This window comes from Chaetura pelagica, unplaced genomic scaffold (genome assembly GCF_000747805.2).
Source record: "Chaetura pelagica isolate M959 unplaced genomic scaffold, ChaPel_1.0 scaffold141, whole genome shotgun sequence".
NCBI lineage: Eukaryota > Metazoa > Chordata > Aves > Apodiformes > Apodidae > Chaetura > Chaetura pelagica.
Window position 1 is genome coordinate 1,428,785 of NW_009952059.1, and position 18,234 is coordinate 1,447,018.

The 18,234-nt window shown below is 44.0% G+C and overlaps 1 protein-coding gene across 1 annotated transcript in view; it reads left to right on the top strand.

Moving 5' to 3' along the window:
* Nucleotides 1-18,010, top strand: part of MAP4K5 (mitogen-activated protein kinase kinase kinase kinase 5) — a 42,043-nt gene extending 24,033 nt beyond the window's left edge. Inside the window, exons 14-31 of the mRNA XM_010004089.1 lie at nt 84-148; nt 3,876-3,918; nt 4,580-4,733; nt 5,316-5,413; nt 5,515-5,556; nt 6,194-6,278; nt 6,372-6,451; nt 7,775-7,835; nt 8,654-8,656; nt 8,746-8,860; nt 8,996-9,054; nt 10,506-10,609; nt 11,019-11,196; nt 12,391-12,459; nt 13,090-13,182; nt 14,905-14,975; nt 15,673-15,728; nt 17,923-18,010. Coding sequence (XP_010002391.1) covers nt 84-148; nt 3,876-3,918; nt 4,580-4,733; nt 5,316-5,413; nt 5,515-5,556; nt 6,194-6,278; nt 6,372-6,451; nt 7,775-7,835; nt 8,654-8,656; nt 8,746-8,860; nt 8,996-9,054; nt 10,506-10,609; nt 11,019-11,196; nt 12,391-12,459; nt 13,090-13,182; nt 14,905-14,975; nt 15,673-15,728; nt 17,923-18,010 — 1,464 coding nt within the window. The remainder of the gene's footprint in view (nt 1-83; nt 149-3,875; nt 3,919-4,579; nt 4,734-5,315; nt 5,414-5,514; nt 5,557-6,193; nt 6,279-6,371; nt 6,452-7,774; nt 7,836-8,653; nt 8,657-8,745; nt 8,861-8,995; nt 9,055-10,505; nt 10,610-11,018; nt 11,197-12,390; nt 12,460-13,089; nt 13,183-14,904; nt 14,976-15,672; nt 15,729-17,922) is intronic.
* Nucleotides 18,011-18,234: the final 224 nt, after the last annotated feature.

Below are 18,234 nucleotides of genomic sequence, written 5' to 3' on the forward strand. Positions count from 1 at the left end.
GGCTTGGGAATCTCCCAGGCCTCTTCATGTGCTGTCAATAAAGTTTGAAAAGGGGAAAAAAATGAAAATATCTGCATCTTCAGGTTGTGGCAGCTGGCACTGACTTTGCTTCACATTGGAATTCTTTTGCTGATGGTGGAAACAGCAAGTAAGTACAGATTTAAGAAGCATCTTTTATTTCTCTGGCTTAGTCTGAAAATACCCGCTGAAAGAAAAACTGAGCTGTGGTGGAAAATCAAACCATAAGGCCTAATCCATTTTAATATTCATAGAGTTAAAGGAGATTTAACCCAGTATGCAGTCGTCCTCCTGCAGCTGGTTGGTTATTCTCTCAGGGAATGGCTTTTAATCTCTTTTAATCACAGACAGTAATTTATTTAAAATGTGTTGTAGCTCCCCAGTTGTGGACAGAAAGTGTCATTGCATGGCCAAGCACACTGCTGCAGCACAGCCAGGTTTCTGCAGCAAAGCTGGGGACTTTGCAAGGGCTGAGTTCAGGGTCCTAGCCTTGCACTTCTCCTCTGAGCCACAGTGGTTGTGACATCCTGTGACAGGGCATGTTGAAAGCCCTCAAGGTGGGTCCTTGCAAAAAAGGGGAAGGAGAAACTAGTTGTGAAGATGCAGTGTCACCAAGTTCAGTGGGATGGCACGACTGCTGCTGCCGCTGTGGGTGGCTGGTCAGCGTAGTTTGGAACGTGGTCAAGGGGGAAGTCTTTTGGGCAAGGATAGGTAACAAGTGACTCTGTCCAGGTTAGGACTGAATTTATTAGGTGTGTGCCTTCCTTTTGCTTCAGACTACTGGGTTCTACCTTTAATTGCCTGAAATTCTTTGCTGTGAGGGTGATGAGACCCTGGTCCAGGTTGCCCAGAGAAGCTGTGGCTGCCCCATCCCTGGCAGTGTTGAAGGGCAGGTTGGATGGGGCTTGGAGCACCCTAGGCTCGTGGGAGGTGTCCCTGCCCATGCAGAGGGGTTGTTGATCCTGTGATTGAAAGGCAGTCTTTGAATTTGCAGTGAAGAATATGGAAGTTCAGCAGTACTGCCTGATGCACTTAAGAAGGGAAAGGAGGGCTTTGAGTTGAAATAATTCTTTAGCTAAAAGAGCCCGTTTCCCATCTTGATTTGCAACTGAGTGGTAGCACACAGTGAATTTACCTGGCTTTTTTAGAGTCTTGCACCAGCTGGCAGTGCAGCCCCCTGGAAAGCTGGCCTTACCAGGGAGATTGCTGGTGTTTGGGTCTTTTTCAGTTCAACCTGGTTTTCTGTGCTCACTGTAATGGTAGTAGAAAGTTGGGGGTGACCCTCTGGTCCTTTCCTCTCCCTGCCCATCAGTGGCAGGGCTGCTTCGCATCCTCTCTGGGTTTGTTTGTGTGCTCCTGAGGAGCTGCAGAGTGGAAGCCTTTCTGGGGAGCCCAGGCTTTTCTGCAGGCAGCCAGGATTGAGGAGCAGGGAGGGAGGGAAGCTGCTCCCAGCAAAGTGACTTATGGATTTGATTCTCTTTCTGCAGCATTTTTAAGACTGTCTGGACCAGGCTGTATTAAAAGGAGAATGAATGCAGCCATAGGAAATGTTGGCAGGGCTATAAATCTGTAAATACAGAATTAAGTATTGAAAGGAGGACAGACATAAAGTTCCTGAATGGTGAATCTGTGCTGCTTACTTGGAAACCACTTCCAGTTAGCAAAGATAAACAGGAAGCTCTTAGCTCCTGTGTCCCAGCAAGTCTGAGTAACACCAGGGATGTGCAGAGGGGGTGTGTGCTGTGCTAGGGGGTCCTTCCTTTCCATGCCCTTTGGCTTTTATCAGGGTGGATGGTGACTGGTTGGGGGGTTGGACTCTATAATCTCCAGAGGTCCCTTCCAACCCCTGACACTCTGTGGCTATGTGATTATCTTTGAGTCAGGAATTACTTGGCTGGAAGTGGAACCCAATGATTGAACTTATTTCTTGTGGGTTGTTTTTCTTTTTCCTCATCCTTATTATAGCATGACTTTTAAATGCATTTTCTGCGTTATTGAGGTGGTTTTTGTAGATGGTTGGACTTCTAAAAGTGTTTTTAATAGCTCCTGCCTCCTCCACCTCACCAGTGCTAACTGCAGAAGCCTTCACAGCTTCACCACAGCATGCTGAGGAATGCATTTTAATGGGTTTATGTTTGCAGTTTAGGTATCTTTGTATTTAAAGCAGTTTGATTATTATATTTGTTTTTAAAGGCAGAGCTTGAAAATTGCTGCTCTGCAAAATTTTATCAGTTTTTGTTTATTTCAGGATGGTATTTTCAGTGCTGCTTTGATCCTCTAGCCACAGCTTTTTTTTTTTTGACCCTGGGGTAGCTTTGAGACAAAAATTCCCACTGTGATGGGAAGCAGTCTGTAGCTTTAGCATAAAACATTAATGGAGGAAACTTCCCTTGGTAAAGACTTTTCTCCATTTGTCTCCCAGTAGCTTCCTCTGTTTTTTTTCATTATTTTTAATATTGTTCTATTATTAGACATTTGGAACAATATTTAAAGTACCAGGTAGGAGAATGAAAGATGAGTTGATGTATCTGATGTGAAAGAGAAGGCCAGGTTGGATGGGGCTTGAAGCAACCTGATCTAGTGGGAGATGTCCCTGCCCATGCAGGGGGTGGGACTGGATGATCTTTAAGGTCCTTTCCAACCCAAACCAGTCTGGAATTCTAAGAGATCTTAAATGATGATTGGGAGATGGGGGGAAGGAAAGGAAATGGAAAAGGGCTTAATGCACTGAGTAAGATAAGTGTTTTGTTCTGAAAAGGGCTGGGAGGTGCCTGTTGTGAAACTGAGTGACTTCACCTATTGGTTTAGTTGCACTTGTGGACCTTAGAGCAGAGCTCTTAATTTTATAACCATTTTACCTAGGGGGCTGCTCACAAAATTTGGCGACGGGAGCGAAGATGTTGAAGAGTGAGTGGATCCCCTTCCTGTGCAGTTGTGTTTACCCTGGGTGGCTCTCACTAAAGCAAACAGCTCTGGCAAAGCCTCTTTCCTTAAAGTGCTGCAGGCAGCTTTGCCACTCATGAACAAGTGAGGGCTGGTTGCACTCAAAGGTCTAACCCACGCTTGGCTGGCTGTCTCATCACCAGGAGGATGTCCACAGAACAGAGCTGTCTGCCCTTGCTCTCCTTCCTCAGCTTACCTCAGAGTGTGTGTGGAAGTGCCTAATACTTTAAAGCAGATTTTCTGTTGATTAATCCATCAATCATGAAGCAGACCCAGCAGTGACAGGACGTGCAGATACTCCTGCAGAGCTCTGCTGGGGCATGCAAAGCTCCTCTGGTGCCCAAATGGTTTGTCTGATCCGGACCAAAACCTGCAAACCTGCACCAAATGGTGGTGAACCTCTTTCTTGGTTGGCCCAAAGTTTGGCTGCAGTTGGGGTGGCTGTGAGTAGGTGAGCAATGAACTTGTTTTCAAGTAAACTTTGAAAAAGTATGGGAGGAACTCTGCTCTGTGACATGATCTACTGGCTGATCCAGAAATGCAGCATTTTCACTGTTGGGAAGAATTTCCCAGCAAAAGCAAGTGCAAAAGTAAAATTGAATCAGTGGAAGGGGGCACCTCCTGAGAGCTAGTCCCTGAATGTGTATTTATTTGCTAATTTCAAATACTCTTTGCCACAGAATGCTCTGTAACACTGGCACTTATGAAAGAAGATGAGTTTATCAAAACCCAGCACTTCTAACAAGATTAACGTGCTTTTCCCCCCACTTCTAGGCTTCTAGTTTAACTCTGTTCATGCACAGCTGTGATCTGTCTTCTCTATGCATCTAGTTAGTCTTATTTTATTTGCAGTCTGTGTTCACAAGTCATGTTGTTTGTTTACCTAAGACAACCACTGCACCTTTTCATTGTAGATCAACACTAAAGCGAGCTGGGCCACCTCCACTACCTCCTAAGGTAAGAGATGGTGGGGTTTAAGAGTTTCAGGAGGGAAAACCCACTTGTGCAGCTGTTATACATTCTGCTGAACCCCATTTGCTGGCAGGCTTCATGCAGCTTCACATTTGATGCTGACTTGCAGTCTGTTTGGTCTCAACCTCTGGGACCTCCCAGCCTTTTTGCTGCCCTGGACAAAGTGACTCGTAGGTATTTTCCCTCTGAACAGAACATGCTGGGTGGGATCTCCTCCTGTTCAGCATCTGCCTGTTGCTGTGATTTGCCATCAGAGAAAGGATACCTCCCAAAATATTCTGCTGTCAAATGCCTTTTTTCAAAGGCTGATATTTTATATATTTTTTAATGTAGCAGCAGTCTGACTTGAATTCAACTATTAAATTAGGTTGGATCTTAGGAAAAAATTATTTACTGAAAGAGTGGCCAAGCCTTGGAACAGGCTGCCCAGGGAAGTGGTGGAGTCACCATCCCTGGAGGTGTTCAGAAAACATGTAGACATGGCACTTCAGGACATGGTTTGGTGGGCATGGTGGGGTTGTGTTGATGGTTGGACTTGATGATCTCAGAGGACATTTCCAGCCTTAATGACTCGATAAACTTGTCTGAAATTTCTGCTTCCCAGTGCCATTGCCCACGTAACCTTCACCTCTTTGGTTTGTTGCAGCCAAGGATAAGCAGCTACCCTGAGGAGAACCTCCTGGATGATGAGAAATGCCAGACAATAAAACATTTCCCAGACCCTCAGAGCAGAGCCCCACCAGCTCACAGGAGACAGAGCATCCCTGTCTGTGGACCACAGTCTGATGCTTCCCCTGTTGGTATGACCAGCAGCATCAGCAGCCCGGGGTTGCTCACAGCCAGATACAGTGACTTAGGTAAGAGCACGACATTGCTCGAGGTGACCTGCATCCTGTAAAAGAAAATCAGTTCTAGACTCAGCTATTTTCAGTAGATAATTTATTTCATACAAGGTGCAGCTTTCCTTTTACCAGTGTGCTGGCTCTTCCTAGAGCCCTGCCCCATGCTGGAAATGTTCTCCCCCAAACAGGGACAATCAGCCAGTCAATGCCATTACTGTGTTGCCCGCAGGAATAGCCTAAAAACAAGGAATGTGCAGGGAGGATCATCTGCAAGGACCTTGGCACAGCTGTATTCTCAGTTGTGTTTGACCCAGGGACTGTTTGGATAATGTTTATGAGTTTATTACTGTGTGGCTTAGCACACAGGACACAGGCCAGCTGTCCTTGGAGGGGTTCAGCTACCTGAGATGTGTGTGTGGGCATTTCAGAGCTCACTTCTCCAGTTTTGCTGGACACGGGAGAAGAGGGACTGGAACAACAAACTCTTTTCTGTTTCACTGTGTCAAGTGAGGTACAAAATGTCTCTGGGCTTCTTTTCAGGAAATGGGGAGGGGATGTTGAAACTCATTGAAGAAAATGCAGAAGGGTCTGGACAAATCCCTCAACTGCCAAGGAAAAAAGAGAAAAGAGATTTTCCTGTAAGTTTTGTGGCTCTCAGTCTGGTGTCACTCTCATGTTAGCTAACTAGTTCCATATCTGTGCATGGGAGGTATTTCATGCTTTTTCTTTCTGCCCACAGAAGCCAGCCATCAATGGTTTGCCACCAACCCCAAAGGTGCTGGTAAGAAACCTCATTTGCAGTAGCAGTTACTGGGAGCCTGCTGTGTAGCATCTCCCTAGTGTTAGCAGGTTTATGCTAGAATAAGCCACCAGCTCATCTGGGGTGATTTTCTGCATCTCACAGCCAGCTACTTTTCCTGTAATGATTCCACAAGGCTTGTTTCCTTTTCTTAAGAAGGAAACAAATGGTATTTGCACCATTCAGTCTGGAGGTGAAGGGCTGGAGACTTTGCTGGCCCTGGGAGTTGTGCTCTCCAGTGACAGTCCCTGCTTAGTCAAGAGAAAGGGGGAGAGGTGTTAGTGATGTGAGAGGGTGTTATTAATTCAGCACCTCTGCTGTTTTCCCTTCATATGCCAGTTTTTATAAGTACTCAATTATTCTTAGTATAGGTACTTAAGAAGTGTTTGGATCATTCTGTTTCTTAATGTATCCAAAGGCTATGGAAAGATTTGGAAGGCTGCATTGTAGCTTTTGGGGAAGATAAAAATGTTTTTGCATTTAGGCCTATTAGAGGAAGTTTGCGTCCGAAAAGAAGAGAGCAGGGGGTGTCCAAGTGTGTGCTGAGTGGCCAAGAGCCAGGAGATAAAGGCTTTAATGCTGTGAACTTGTTGCAGGTTTCAGTTTTGGTGTTTTTCAGATGGGAGCATGTTTTTCCAAAGTCTTTGATGGTTGCCCTCTGAAGATTAATTGTGCAACATCATGGATACATCCAGATACTAAAGGTAAAGTTATTTTAGGTTTATCTTTTTTTAAACCTGCCTGTTGCCAGAGTGGTCATGAGCTTGTGGAATAATCCATTTCTCTTACGTTTTTAGATCAGTACATTATCTTTGGCACGGAAGAAGGAATCTATACTTTGAATCTGAATGAACTGCACGAAGCAACAATGGAACAGGTGATTGGTGGTATATTGAACACACAGAAATAGCTTTGGGGATATTATGAAACAAAAACCAGTCTGATATTAGAGGGGACGAACTGATTGGCATCAGAGCCACCAGTGGAAGTCCAAAGATGAAAAGCTCCCTACCTCCCTGAATTCCCTGTTGCTGGTTATGAAACACTGCTTTCAAAGGAGTTCTTGACTAACATGTTTCTTCTCCTTGGAGACAATCGATTTCCTGCCCTTTCTTTCTCTCCTTTTTCTTTCCACTAGATGGCATGTTGCTTCTCCACTGGATGCTCCCAAAGCCCTCAGCCATTTAATTTAACTGGCATTGTTACTGCCAATAAATACACCATAAATACACATTTCCTTCTGCTTTTCTGGGCTCTCTAACCCTTTCCAAAGCCAATTCATGGCATTGTTGCATTTGATTTTTTTAGAATCAGGCACAGTGGAATATTCTTGGAAGGGAGGCATTGGCAGATGCTGAAAAGGAGGTTCACACCTGTAGGTTTCTGAAGCAGGTCACAGAGGCACTTGAGGCCTCTCAGAGCATTAAGCTCAGCTGAGACATGGCACAGGTCAGAAAGCAGAGGTGGCAGGATGGGTGTATCCATGAGAAGGATGATTTCACAGCAAGGGCTGCACAGAGATCTGTGCTTAAGGAGAGAGTCCTCCCTGGGAGCATCACCCTAGAGGACAAAACCTGAGAGAGGCAAAATTTACCAAAAGGTGTTTCAGGTTGTCAAGAGATTCTTCTTAACTTGAAAATCTTCTCAAATCTAGTGTAGCTGCACTGTGAGTCTCCCTGGAACAAAAATAAGTCCCAGTGGCTTCCATGAGCTGTCAGTTTACACAGCAACATGCTCACACAGCCAGGCAGGTCCCACAAAATACAGGATTTCATGGTAAATCAAGTTGCTCAGAAATACTAATCTATTTTTCCTCCCCTCTTCTGACTTTACAGGGTTTAATAAGCTTCTGTAATAATGTTATCCTTCATTCTCTGGCTGTCATTCCTGAGCAGGCTACATCTTCTTATGCTTGGTATTCCAGTCCTGCCACTTTGGCTCTGTGCTGCTAATTAAACAACAAATTAAAGCTGAATTCTGGAAGTTTCAGGGTCAGAAGAGAGAATGAATGAAAACTTTCAGACAGAGAAAAGGGCCTAGCAAGTGTCCAAAGAGAGAATTAAAGGGGAAACTGTAGTTGCAGCTGAGACTGCCCAGTGTTAATCCCTGCAGGAATGGTAGTGGAGGTGGAGCAGGCAGAGGAAACCACAGTTGAAAATTCCTCTATGATTCTATTCATGGAAGTACTTTCTTTCTGCAGTTATTTCCCCGGAAGTGCACCTGGCTCTATGTTATCAATAACACCTTAATGTCCTTGTCAGGTATGTATCAACAGAGGGAAAATGAACAGAAACATTTAAAGTTACCATTTCCAAGTGGTAGAGCCAGTTGTCTGCAGTGTCCCACCATATTTTTTGGGTTCATTCGTAGTTAGTTTGGAAAAGCTCAGCTCCTGGTGTCCATCAAAGAAGAGTTGCCTCTGCCAAGGGTTTGACTGAAAGTGCCTGGAGAATCCGGGGAGTGTCCTCCTCTTTTGGTCCCTGAGCTGGAAGAGTTTGGAATAAGGATGGCTTGCATGTGTCAGAACAGAATTAGGAGAGGATTAACATAAGTGCATTATCAAGATGCAGCTGCAGTGTTTGGTCACTCTCCGCATATTGTAGCCTGGCAGCACCTTTGGTGTAAACCAGACTCAGAGAATAAATCTACCCTAAAACAAACACAGTCTCGATTTGAAGGAGGATGAGCTGGCTGTGAATTTCTTCCAGCAGATCGATTCTTTAAAAAAAGTACATTAGTCAGGACTTGTGCTAGAATAGGATATTCTGGGTAGAAAACAGAGGCACTGTGGCTTGCAGACTAATTGTAGGACTGTGCTCCTGAACGTGCAGGGGTTTGTGTAACACCATTTTATTGATTAATAGATAAAGATGTCCTGATAAAAGTAACTGTTGGTCTGTAATTACAGCCTTCTAAAAACATGTATATAAAAATAACTTTCAGAGCTGCTTTAGTGTTACTGAAATGAGCTTTGAGTTGAATGCCATGTCTTCTTTATGTACATTAGTAAAGTTGTCTTGTTTTATTTTTCTCCATCACTGGACTTGAACTCTCTGCCACACATGCTCCCTTTCTCCAGAAGGTAATTTCCTATTCCTACGTTTTTCTAAAAAGTGCAGTTCTCTGCTGGAGTCATGGGTGTGATGTCAACTGTGCTTTTCTCTCTTGCAGGGAAAACATTCCAGCTCTACTCCCATAATTTAATAGCTTTGTTTGAACAAGCCAAAAAAACAGGATTAGCTGCTCATATTCAAACCCATAGGTTTCCTGACAAAATATTGCCAAGGTACAAGTCTTTCACTCATAGACAATTATTAACAAGTGAAAATTCCCATGAATGCTGTTTGTGCTGTTGAATTGATACCAGGAAGGGCCTTTGACATCTCTTGTTGATGCCTTTTTTTCATAATGGTTATTCCAGGAAGTTTGCCTTAACGACGAAGATCCCTGATACAAAAGGATGCCACAAATGCTGTATAGGTGAGGAGCTGCTCAGTTTTCCTGGTTCTTTCCTGGCCTTTGTCATTGAGCAGGTCTTAAACTCCATTCTTTTTAATGAAGTTGTAGTTGATTCTGTTCAGAAACCAGTGCAGCTGCATTATTTCTGAATGCTGTGCCCCACAGGTGCATAGCTGGCCTTAGAGCTGATGTGAGGCCTTTATGATGTTCCCTGGAAAAGCAGTTTTCATAGAATCATGGAATGGTTTGAGTTAGAAAGGTCCTTAAAGGTCATCCAGTCCCACCCCCTGCATGGGCAGGGACACCTCCCACCAGCCCAGGTTGCTCCAAGCCCCATCCAACCTGCCCTTCAGCACTTCCAGGGATGGGGCAGCCACAGCTTCCCTGGGCAACCTGGGCCAGGGTCTCATATCAGCTCTTCACCCAGGAATGTTGCTGCCTACAGCAAGGTCCAGAGGGAAACTCCTGGTGACTGATTCCACGTTTGGAATCAGGGCCTCAGGCTGCCAGCAGAGCCAGCTGGTTCTTGTGAGGTTCAGCCTGCCTGGGGATGTGACACTGGTGACAGGACCCCAGAGCAGCTGCGCAAGCACAAACACCCTCTCTGCTTTGTCAGTTTGGCTCAAGCTTTGGCCCAAATCCAACTTCTAGCAAGGATAACTTGAAAAGAGTTATTTTCCACAAAGAAAGGGCTGGACATTCATAAAAGTGGTGTCAGTCTGGGGAGAAGTGAAGCCATGGCTCAAATTCTAAGTGCACAAAAAAGAGTTATAGCTTTTGAAGTTACAGGTTTGTCTTTGGCTTCAGTGACTTTCAGAAAGCTTTCTACAGAATACCTGTCCTTGAGAAAACCAACCCCAGTGCTGTGTGAAATTGTGCCTTGACACTCTGAAAAATGCTGAAGCAGAGTATAAAGTACCTAATTGCAACCTGGGATATCCTGTTTGGCTCATCTCAAGTGCCTACAGTGGGCATATTTAGAAATTATTCCTCATCTCAGGCTGGTTTTGTATCCAACTGAGCTCAAAAATCCAAACCTCAAACCTTTTATCATCTTATTGCATTTGCTGTCAAAGCTCACAAGAAGTTTTGGGCTCTCTTCACTGCTTGGGAATTTTTTTTAATCTAAGTCACAACTTGAGCTGGACCTTTGACTCTCCCTACTCACACAACACAGGAAAAAGGTGTTGCATCTTTTCTGGCCACTCAGCATGTGGCCTCTTTAGTGGGGCTCAAAGAATCCTAGTGGTTATTAATTATAAGAAGTGTTGCATTTATCTGGAATGTAGCACAGGATTAATCACTGTGGATATTTGAATGGGAAGCCAGGAGGCAGATAGTGTGAAACTGATGGTATTTCTTACATTATCTATCTGCTGAGATATCTGTAGGGTTATTTTCAAGTATGCATTGAACTTCCAGCACTTAACAAGGGTTTTTTACTGGTTTTTTGTTTGTATTTTTTTGGGTAGTACGAAATCCATACACGGGACACAAGTACCTGTGTGGAGCTTTGCAGTCTGGAATTGTTCTACTCCAGTGGTATGAGCCAATGCAGAAATTCATGTTAATAAAGGTAAGTATTTCATTTATTTTGGAACATTTTCTCTTCATCATTATGCAGTTGGTGAAAGAACCTTGCCAGAATTTGTAATGGAAAGTACATCCCAGTCTGGTCCCATTTGTGGGTTCTGAGCACTTGAAAATCTGGCTTGACACATTTTGACTAAGAAAACCTTGTGACTGAAATCAGTCAAGTGTTGGATCAAGCCCAGCACCAGCAGCAAGAGACCAGCATCTGCCTCTGCACACAGTGTTGCTCACAGCTGATGCTGCCTTAAAAAAGCACTCTTAGTAGCAGTGAAAAATTCTCCTGTCCCTACTTTGTGCAGGTTATTTTAGGCCTCTTATTTCCAGGGAAAAGGAGACTTTACCAATGTCCTTGTTGTGTTTGTTTGTTGTTTTGTTGTTGTTTTTTTTCCCAGCACTTTGATTTTCCTTTGCCAAGCCCTTTGAATGTGTTTGAGATGCTGGTGATACCAGAGCAGGAGTACCCAATGGTCTGCGTGGCCATCAGCAAGGGCACTGAACCAAACCAGGTCGTTCAGTTTGAGACAATCAACTTGAACTCTGCTTCCTCGTGGTTTACAGAAATTGGTGCAGGTAGGACTGTTGGTCCATCCTGTGGCAGGTCTCTTGTCTGGTGACTGTTGGATATCCCTTCCTCAGAAGTCATCTGGAAACCCTTTAGGCTCAGGAAGATGATGCAGCTTCTCTATTTAAAGCAGATTGAAGTTGATCCCAGGTCCTTCTTGTGGTGACCTGCCAACTTCAGTATCAACTGTCCTTCAAAGACTTTTACACACACCTGTTATAAATGTCCTTACACAGGACTGCAGACCCTGCTGATTGGGTTCTCATTTCTGGTTCCATACTTTTTTCTGGGATCAGTCTTCCTTCTCTTTCCCCTTCTTCCCTGTGTAAAGGCTCCCATAAATGCATTCCTGTCTGTCCTTCTGCCCTTGGGGGAGGCTTGTCATCTTCAGCTGACTGTTAATAACTAGAAGGTTTTTGTTTGATCTTCAAAAGCCAGTTGATATCTTGGCAGATGCTTTTCTCTGCTGGCTTTGTTGGATATTCTGTTTTACATTTACATACTGCTTTTTAGCAGCTGGACCAAGAGCTTCACTAATAAAAAGTAGAAAAACTATTAAATCTCATTTAATATCAGGACAATAATCTGTCCAGATGTGGATTTATGAGAAAACAGCATTTTTTTTTAGAAGCAAAGATTCCCTTGATGATTCTCCTTGTTCATTAAAGTGCTTCTTCATGCAGGAAGCTGACTTGCTCTGCTGAACTGTGACATAAAGTGTATTTATGCCACTAAACAGTAGTGCTTCCATATGAAATACCTGCTGTGACCTGATGGGCTTGTCCTTAGGTTCTGGACTCATATAATAGAACCATAAAATGGTTTGTGTTGGAAGGGACCTTCAAGATCATCTAGTCCCAACCCTCTGCCATGAGCAGGGACACCTCCCACCAGCCCAGGTTGCTCCAAGCCCCATCCAACCTGCCCTTCAACACTGCCAGGGATGGGGCAGCCACAGCTTCTCTGGGCAGCTTGGGCCAGGGTCTCACCATCCTTGTAGTGAAGAATTTCTTCCTAAAGAAACTCCTCCCAGAACATTCGGAGATCATTTAGTCTTAAAAAATGGACAAGAGTAACAGATACTGTAGATTGCAAAAGACTCATAGCATAGAGAAAAGGCTGTAGCAGTTGGTGACAGGTTAAGGGGAGGCTGAGGTCAGTTTTATGACATGATCTAAAAGAATCTGTTTTCTTTTTCAAAGGCAATCAGCAGTTAGATGCCATTCATGTGACACAGCTGGAAAGAGACACTGTCCTAGTCTGCCTGGACAGTAAGTAACAACTTAATACACCTTGTGCAAAACTTGTTTTGCTACAGTTGTTGATTTTAACTCTACTCCAAGTTAATTTTTCTCCCTCCATTACTAATTTGTCTTGTAAGATTTCCAAAAAGATACAGTTGAGATCAGTGGGGTTTCATTTTGACTCTTGTGATTTCACTTTCCCTCTTCACATGTCTGTCATGTCTGGTTTCTTCTCAAAATAAAACCTAATGCAGCATTAGCAAGTCAGAATTAAAATCATTAAGCAATTCTCAAATTTATGTGGAAAAAAAAATTACATTTGGCTGTTGTGTTTGCCAGCAGGACAAACTGCTGACACTCTATCCTACACAGTCATTGTAACCATAAGTCTCATGCATCAGAGATTAATACCACAAATGTGTGGAATTCACAATTCTGCACTGTTGTTAGTAGAGTCTAAAAACATACTAAGAAGCTTTTCTGTATTGATTTTGAAAGAAAGATGCTCTTGGATTCACTTTACGCAAATGCTTTAGATGTTTGGTTTGGGCATTTCTTTGTGCCTGAAAGGTGGAAGTCAGTATTTCACACTTTGAGCCATCAGGAATCCTCTTCAGCAGTGGGTTTTAATACTTGTTTTTCTGTTTTTTTCTTGAGAATTTGTGAAAATTGTGAATTTACAAGGGAAACTGAAGTCAAGCAAGAAACTGGCCTCTGAGCTGAGCTTTGATTTCTGCATCGAGTCAGTGGGTAAGTGATTTCCTTTCCTGTTGTCTCCCAAGGACTGAGAACTTACAGAGATGACTGTTGAAGGGTTTTAATCATGAGCTGTCTCTTGGTCTCCACTGACATGAGAAAGCAAAGCAGTTGCCAGACAGTGTGTCCAATCTGCACCTGTTTCATTGGGTGTCATTTCTGTTTTATGTAAGTAAGATGTATCATTGTTTGGGTGGAAAAAAGGCTGACTAGTTTCTGGTCATTTCCATAGCACTGAGAAGAATCTTTGGGGAGGAAAAAATGGTTTAGTACTGCATAAATTTGTGTTAGTCTTCTAAAAGCTAGGATTTCATTTGAAGTGGTAGCACATCCATTTTTTAACGGTCAGAGTAACAGTATTTGGATCTGACTCTTAGAGGACAGGATGCTGTCTTTAGAGTACCAGAGGACAGCAGCCTTGCTTCTAAAACTTGAATTGTAATTGTCAAGCAAGTCTTTCTGATGTAATCAGCTCTCAGAAGTATCTAATTCACATAAGTTTAATAATTCCATCTCTCAGAAGCTGAACTTCTCTCTGGAATCCAAATTAGTAAAGACACAAGTAGCTTTTGTTAGCAGTTCTGTACAGCTTGGATTTCTGGGTTCTTCAGGCATCTTCCCTTTGGCAGAAGATTCTCCACATAGGAATTTTGTATGGAACAGCAGTTGGGAAAGTAGTGCACATTCTTTTATACAGCATCTCTATTTAGCTGTCTCAGACCCATCCTTATTTTTAATCAACCCTGTGATTCTTCCCTAAATTCTGACATGTCCTGACTGCTGTATTTGTATTATACATCTCCTGCTGACACATGCAGAACAGGACTCAGCCATGGCCTTTTCCTTGAACTCTGGGGGAATTCCTAGACAGAAGCATTTCATTTCTCCCCAAGTCTTGCACTTAATGTCAGTAGTTCTTTACAAGCCGCGTGGTCTCTTGGGAATTCAGGGTGTTAGAACAACTCCTCGTTCTCTTGATTGCAGGGTGGAGCAGGGAGGAGCAGGTGAAGATGAGTCTAAGGCTGTTGAGACAGATGTTGCTCTTAGGACTCTGAATGCCTTTGCTCTCTGTATTTAGGACATGGCTACAAAATGTGGCTTGAAGGAATAGTAAAGGAAAACAAGTAGGATTTAGGAAACTAAGTATGTAAAATGTGTAAAATACATTTCTGTGTCACTGCTTCAAGAACAGCAGGTTCTTCATCCACCCTTCCCTGCAGTCTGCTAATTACATCATTCAGAGGTTACTGTGTTCTCTCTTTGCCCTGAATGGAAGGCTCCTCCTATTTTTCATACTTCTATTTTGAAGTAAATATAATAACTCAAATGATCTGTAATTTCCAGCAACCCACAGTGTTTAGGTTGGCAGCTTGATTATACACATCCTGCTGTTTTCTCCAGAATCCTTAGGAAAGCAAAGATCCAGAAAACAGAGGTGAAAGGAAAACCAGAGATGCCCATCTTGTCCTGGCACACAGGGAATGTCTGAGTGGTGTGTTGTGAACTGCACTTCAAAAAGTAACATGTGTCTCAGATCCAAATGGTCATTGCAGGACAGGTTTTCTGCACTGATTTTGGAGTTCAGTTCTACCAGGAGTCCAAGTCTTATCATGTACTTTCTCCACAGGCTTCTCATTATAGTACTGGTGAGAAACCCAGGTGTCCTTGGTTCAGATAAGCCATGCTCAGGTCTGATGATGTGTTTCTCCTTTGCAGTGTGCCTTCAGGACAGTGTGCTGGCCTTCTGGAAACACGGCATGCAGGGCAAAAGCTTTAAGTCAGATGAAGTAAGTCATCTCCCAGGCTCTCCAGGTTTCATTTCTTCCTGCTCCTTATTTACCACTTGATCCTTTGTCCCTTCTGGCTGCTCCCATAGTGATGAAGCTGGTGCTCCATGTTGTCATTGCTTCAGCCTTCTGGATGCTTTTCCTCACGTGTTGCTCCTGGTGAAGCTCACACACATGCTTTAACCAGCTCTGTTTCTATAAACATCCAAGAGACTCCTGACCTGGCTCTGCACGAGCCAGTACAGCTCGGGTGTAAGCAGCATTTGGTTTACTTGGATCTTGGATGAAAAGCTCAAGTTGCCACCATCTCTTTTAAAAAAAATAAGACACACTTGCTTTTTCTCTTTTTTAAGTGTTCCTTTTTATTAAGTGTCCTTTCTTCAAAAAGAACATTACCCTTTTTGATGGCATCCTTGTGAAGATGCAGAGGAAGGCTAGTCAGCCTTTGCAGACAAAGATTTGATGAACATATTCTTAACAGTCTATGGTACAAAAACTGTTTAAAATAAGTAGTCTTTTATTACATTAGAACTTTGTTTGCTTAGCATCAATTTATCTGATTCAGTCCTGTAATTTGCACTAAATTGTATTTGAATTTTTTGAAGAGACTGATTTATTCATTTTTTCCTTCCTACTCAGACCAATACATTTCATTTTGCCACTGAAATGGACCTAAATGTCTCCCATTTTTCTGCAGGTCACCCAGGAGATATCAGATGAAACCAGGGTTTTCCGCTTACTGGGATCAGACAGGTAATCACCTTCAAGAAACAGAAACCTCTAATTTTATTTAACCCAGCTTTCTAGCTTCCAGCTGAAACTGACTTCACAGATCTCTCCGTAGGAATTCCTGGGGGAGGCAGGTTTCTGGCTGCAATAGCCAAAAATGTAGCTGGTGACTGCATCTGTGTCCAGAATTATCACTGAGACCCCCCGCGACCCCCCACTTTGCACTGCAGAGATAGGGTGTGAACACAAGCACGAGTGAACAGAGACACAGGTGAGGAGATCAGTGACAGGCAGTGATGAGAGCTGCCCCTGGGCACTGGGGTGCTCAGTGCACTCTAGGAAAGCTGCTGGCTTGGACTTTCCTGGGGAGTTATCTTGGCAGCTTAGTTACTTAAAAAATATCTTTGCTCCTCTGAAGGTCTGGAAATAGCAAAGGACATGACACACAGGTTTTAATCCACCCATTGCCCATAACATCCAGGTGATTCCTTTCAGCTACAGAGGCTGGGGAGAGGTGCAGATGCCTCCAGGTCTGAAATCTGAACAGACTCTGCCTCAGTCTCTGTGTGTGGATATGTGTACTTGAGGTCTCTCAGATAGCCAGAGTGCTACATGGAGAAGTAGAGAGTAATGAGTTAAGAAATCAGTCCTAATTCCTGATCTTCTGCTCCCTCATTTGGCCTTTGGGAAGCCTGGCTCTAACTTGCTTTCTGTAAGTAACCCACAATCTTGTGTACTTACATTTTTGGATCCCCTGTCCAGAGAGTGGGGCTGTGCTTGCTCTGTTGCAGAGAAGGAGAAGCCTGCACATGGAGCAGCTGAAGCCTCTGCTTTGTGCCGGAGCCACCAGGGAACCCCTGTGCTCAATCACTGCAGTTGGAATTGAGGATCCATGGCACTGCTGACAGGATCTGAAATACAAACACAGGGCAGCCTCTGGCAGTGCCTGGTCTGCCTGTTGCTCCCTATGTGCAGACAGGCAGTGTCAATGTCCTTCCCTGTTACCCCAGCAGAGCAGGGGACATTTTATTGCAGGAATGAGTTTTTGCTGAGGTCCCCTTTGGTACAGATGCCATGTATACTAGTCCATGTCTGTGCTGTGCCACCATCAGTGAGTCTTTCTGGCACACTGGAATTGGTGCCTTCATGTGGCTTCTGTTTCTGTGTTGGGCTGGAGAGCACACAGAGGGGTGGGGGGAGGCAGCATCTCATCTGGTTCAGCTTGCACTTTTGTAGAAGATGTGCATTCCTGAATAACAGCTGAGTATGAAGCACTTTGTGGGGCTGGAGATAAGGCTGAAGTCCTCCTGCTACATGCAGTTTTGCAGATGAGCCATTTTCTTCCATTCTGATCCCACTGAACTGCCAAATCCTTTGTTTTTTATTTTTCCATCTCTGCACAAATGGAGCCGATTCAAGTAAATGAGATGTGGTGGCATCTTCTTGGCTCAGATCACTTAAGAGCTACAGAGTTGTAGGGCCAGGTCAGGGCCAGAGGCTGTTTAGAGTGAGACTTCATTTTACCTGATACAGAGAAATGCAGGAGCAGTTGGGAGAGAGGAGACCAAAGGCCTGGCCATGTCAGGTGCTGAGATGTTTGTCAGGGTTCAGCATGTAGAAGACAGCATGCTGTCAGCATGACAGGATGGGGAGAGATGGGTTTTCCAGAGGAGCAGGATGAAGGCTGGGATGGTTGAGTGTTCCCTGTGAACCCATCAGCTGATAAATATTTAGAGGGGAGCAGAACTGTTTAGGTTAGTGGCTGATGGTATCAGTGGCTCCTTATCTCAGGACGTAGGAGGTATAAACATACTGGGGCTGCAGATGACAGGAGGGCTGTGTCTCCTCACAACGCTGCTCTGAGGTAACTTCCCGGTGGAAGCAGAGGACGTGGCTTATTTCAGGGTGGAAGATGTTGATAGGGAAGGGGTTTTGTTGCACATTGCATGTGTCTGTGGTTGAGAGGGACAGATTCTGGTTCAAGAAGCTGCTCCTCTTTCTCTGTTCCATGTATATTCTGCTTTAGTGTTTTTATCAGAAGCGATGCTGGAAAATGAGGTCACTGAGTTAAAGAATAAAACACCCAGGATATTTAGGAAAAGCCTTTATCCCTCCAGCCTGCTGAAACCTGTGAGCACTGTGTTCCTCCTCAGTAGTTACACCACATGCTTTCTCTTTGCCACTGACCATTCTGGGTTCTGTGTGTGTTTGCTTGCAGAGTGGTGGTGTTGGAAAGCAGGCCAACAGAAAACCCGACTGCCCACAGCAATCTCTACATCCTGGCTGGACACGAGAACAGTTACTAAGCACCATGAACCCAGTGCCAGTAGCAGAGTGAATTCACCCCTGGAGGAACAAAAGGAGCATTAGGAAACTCAGTGACTCACTGTTTCTTCTCTTGACACCTACATGATGCTGGTTTAGGGTGGAAATCAATACATTTTTTGCAGCTGGGAACAGCTGGTTCTGTCTCTTGCCACTGTGTGGTTGGTTGTATCGAGTTTGCTTAATAAAAGCTATGAGATAAGTA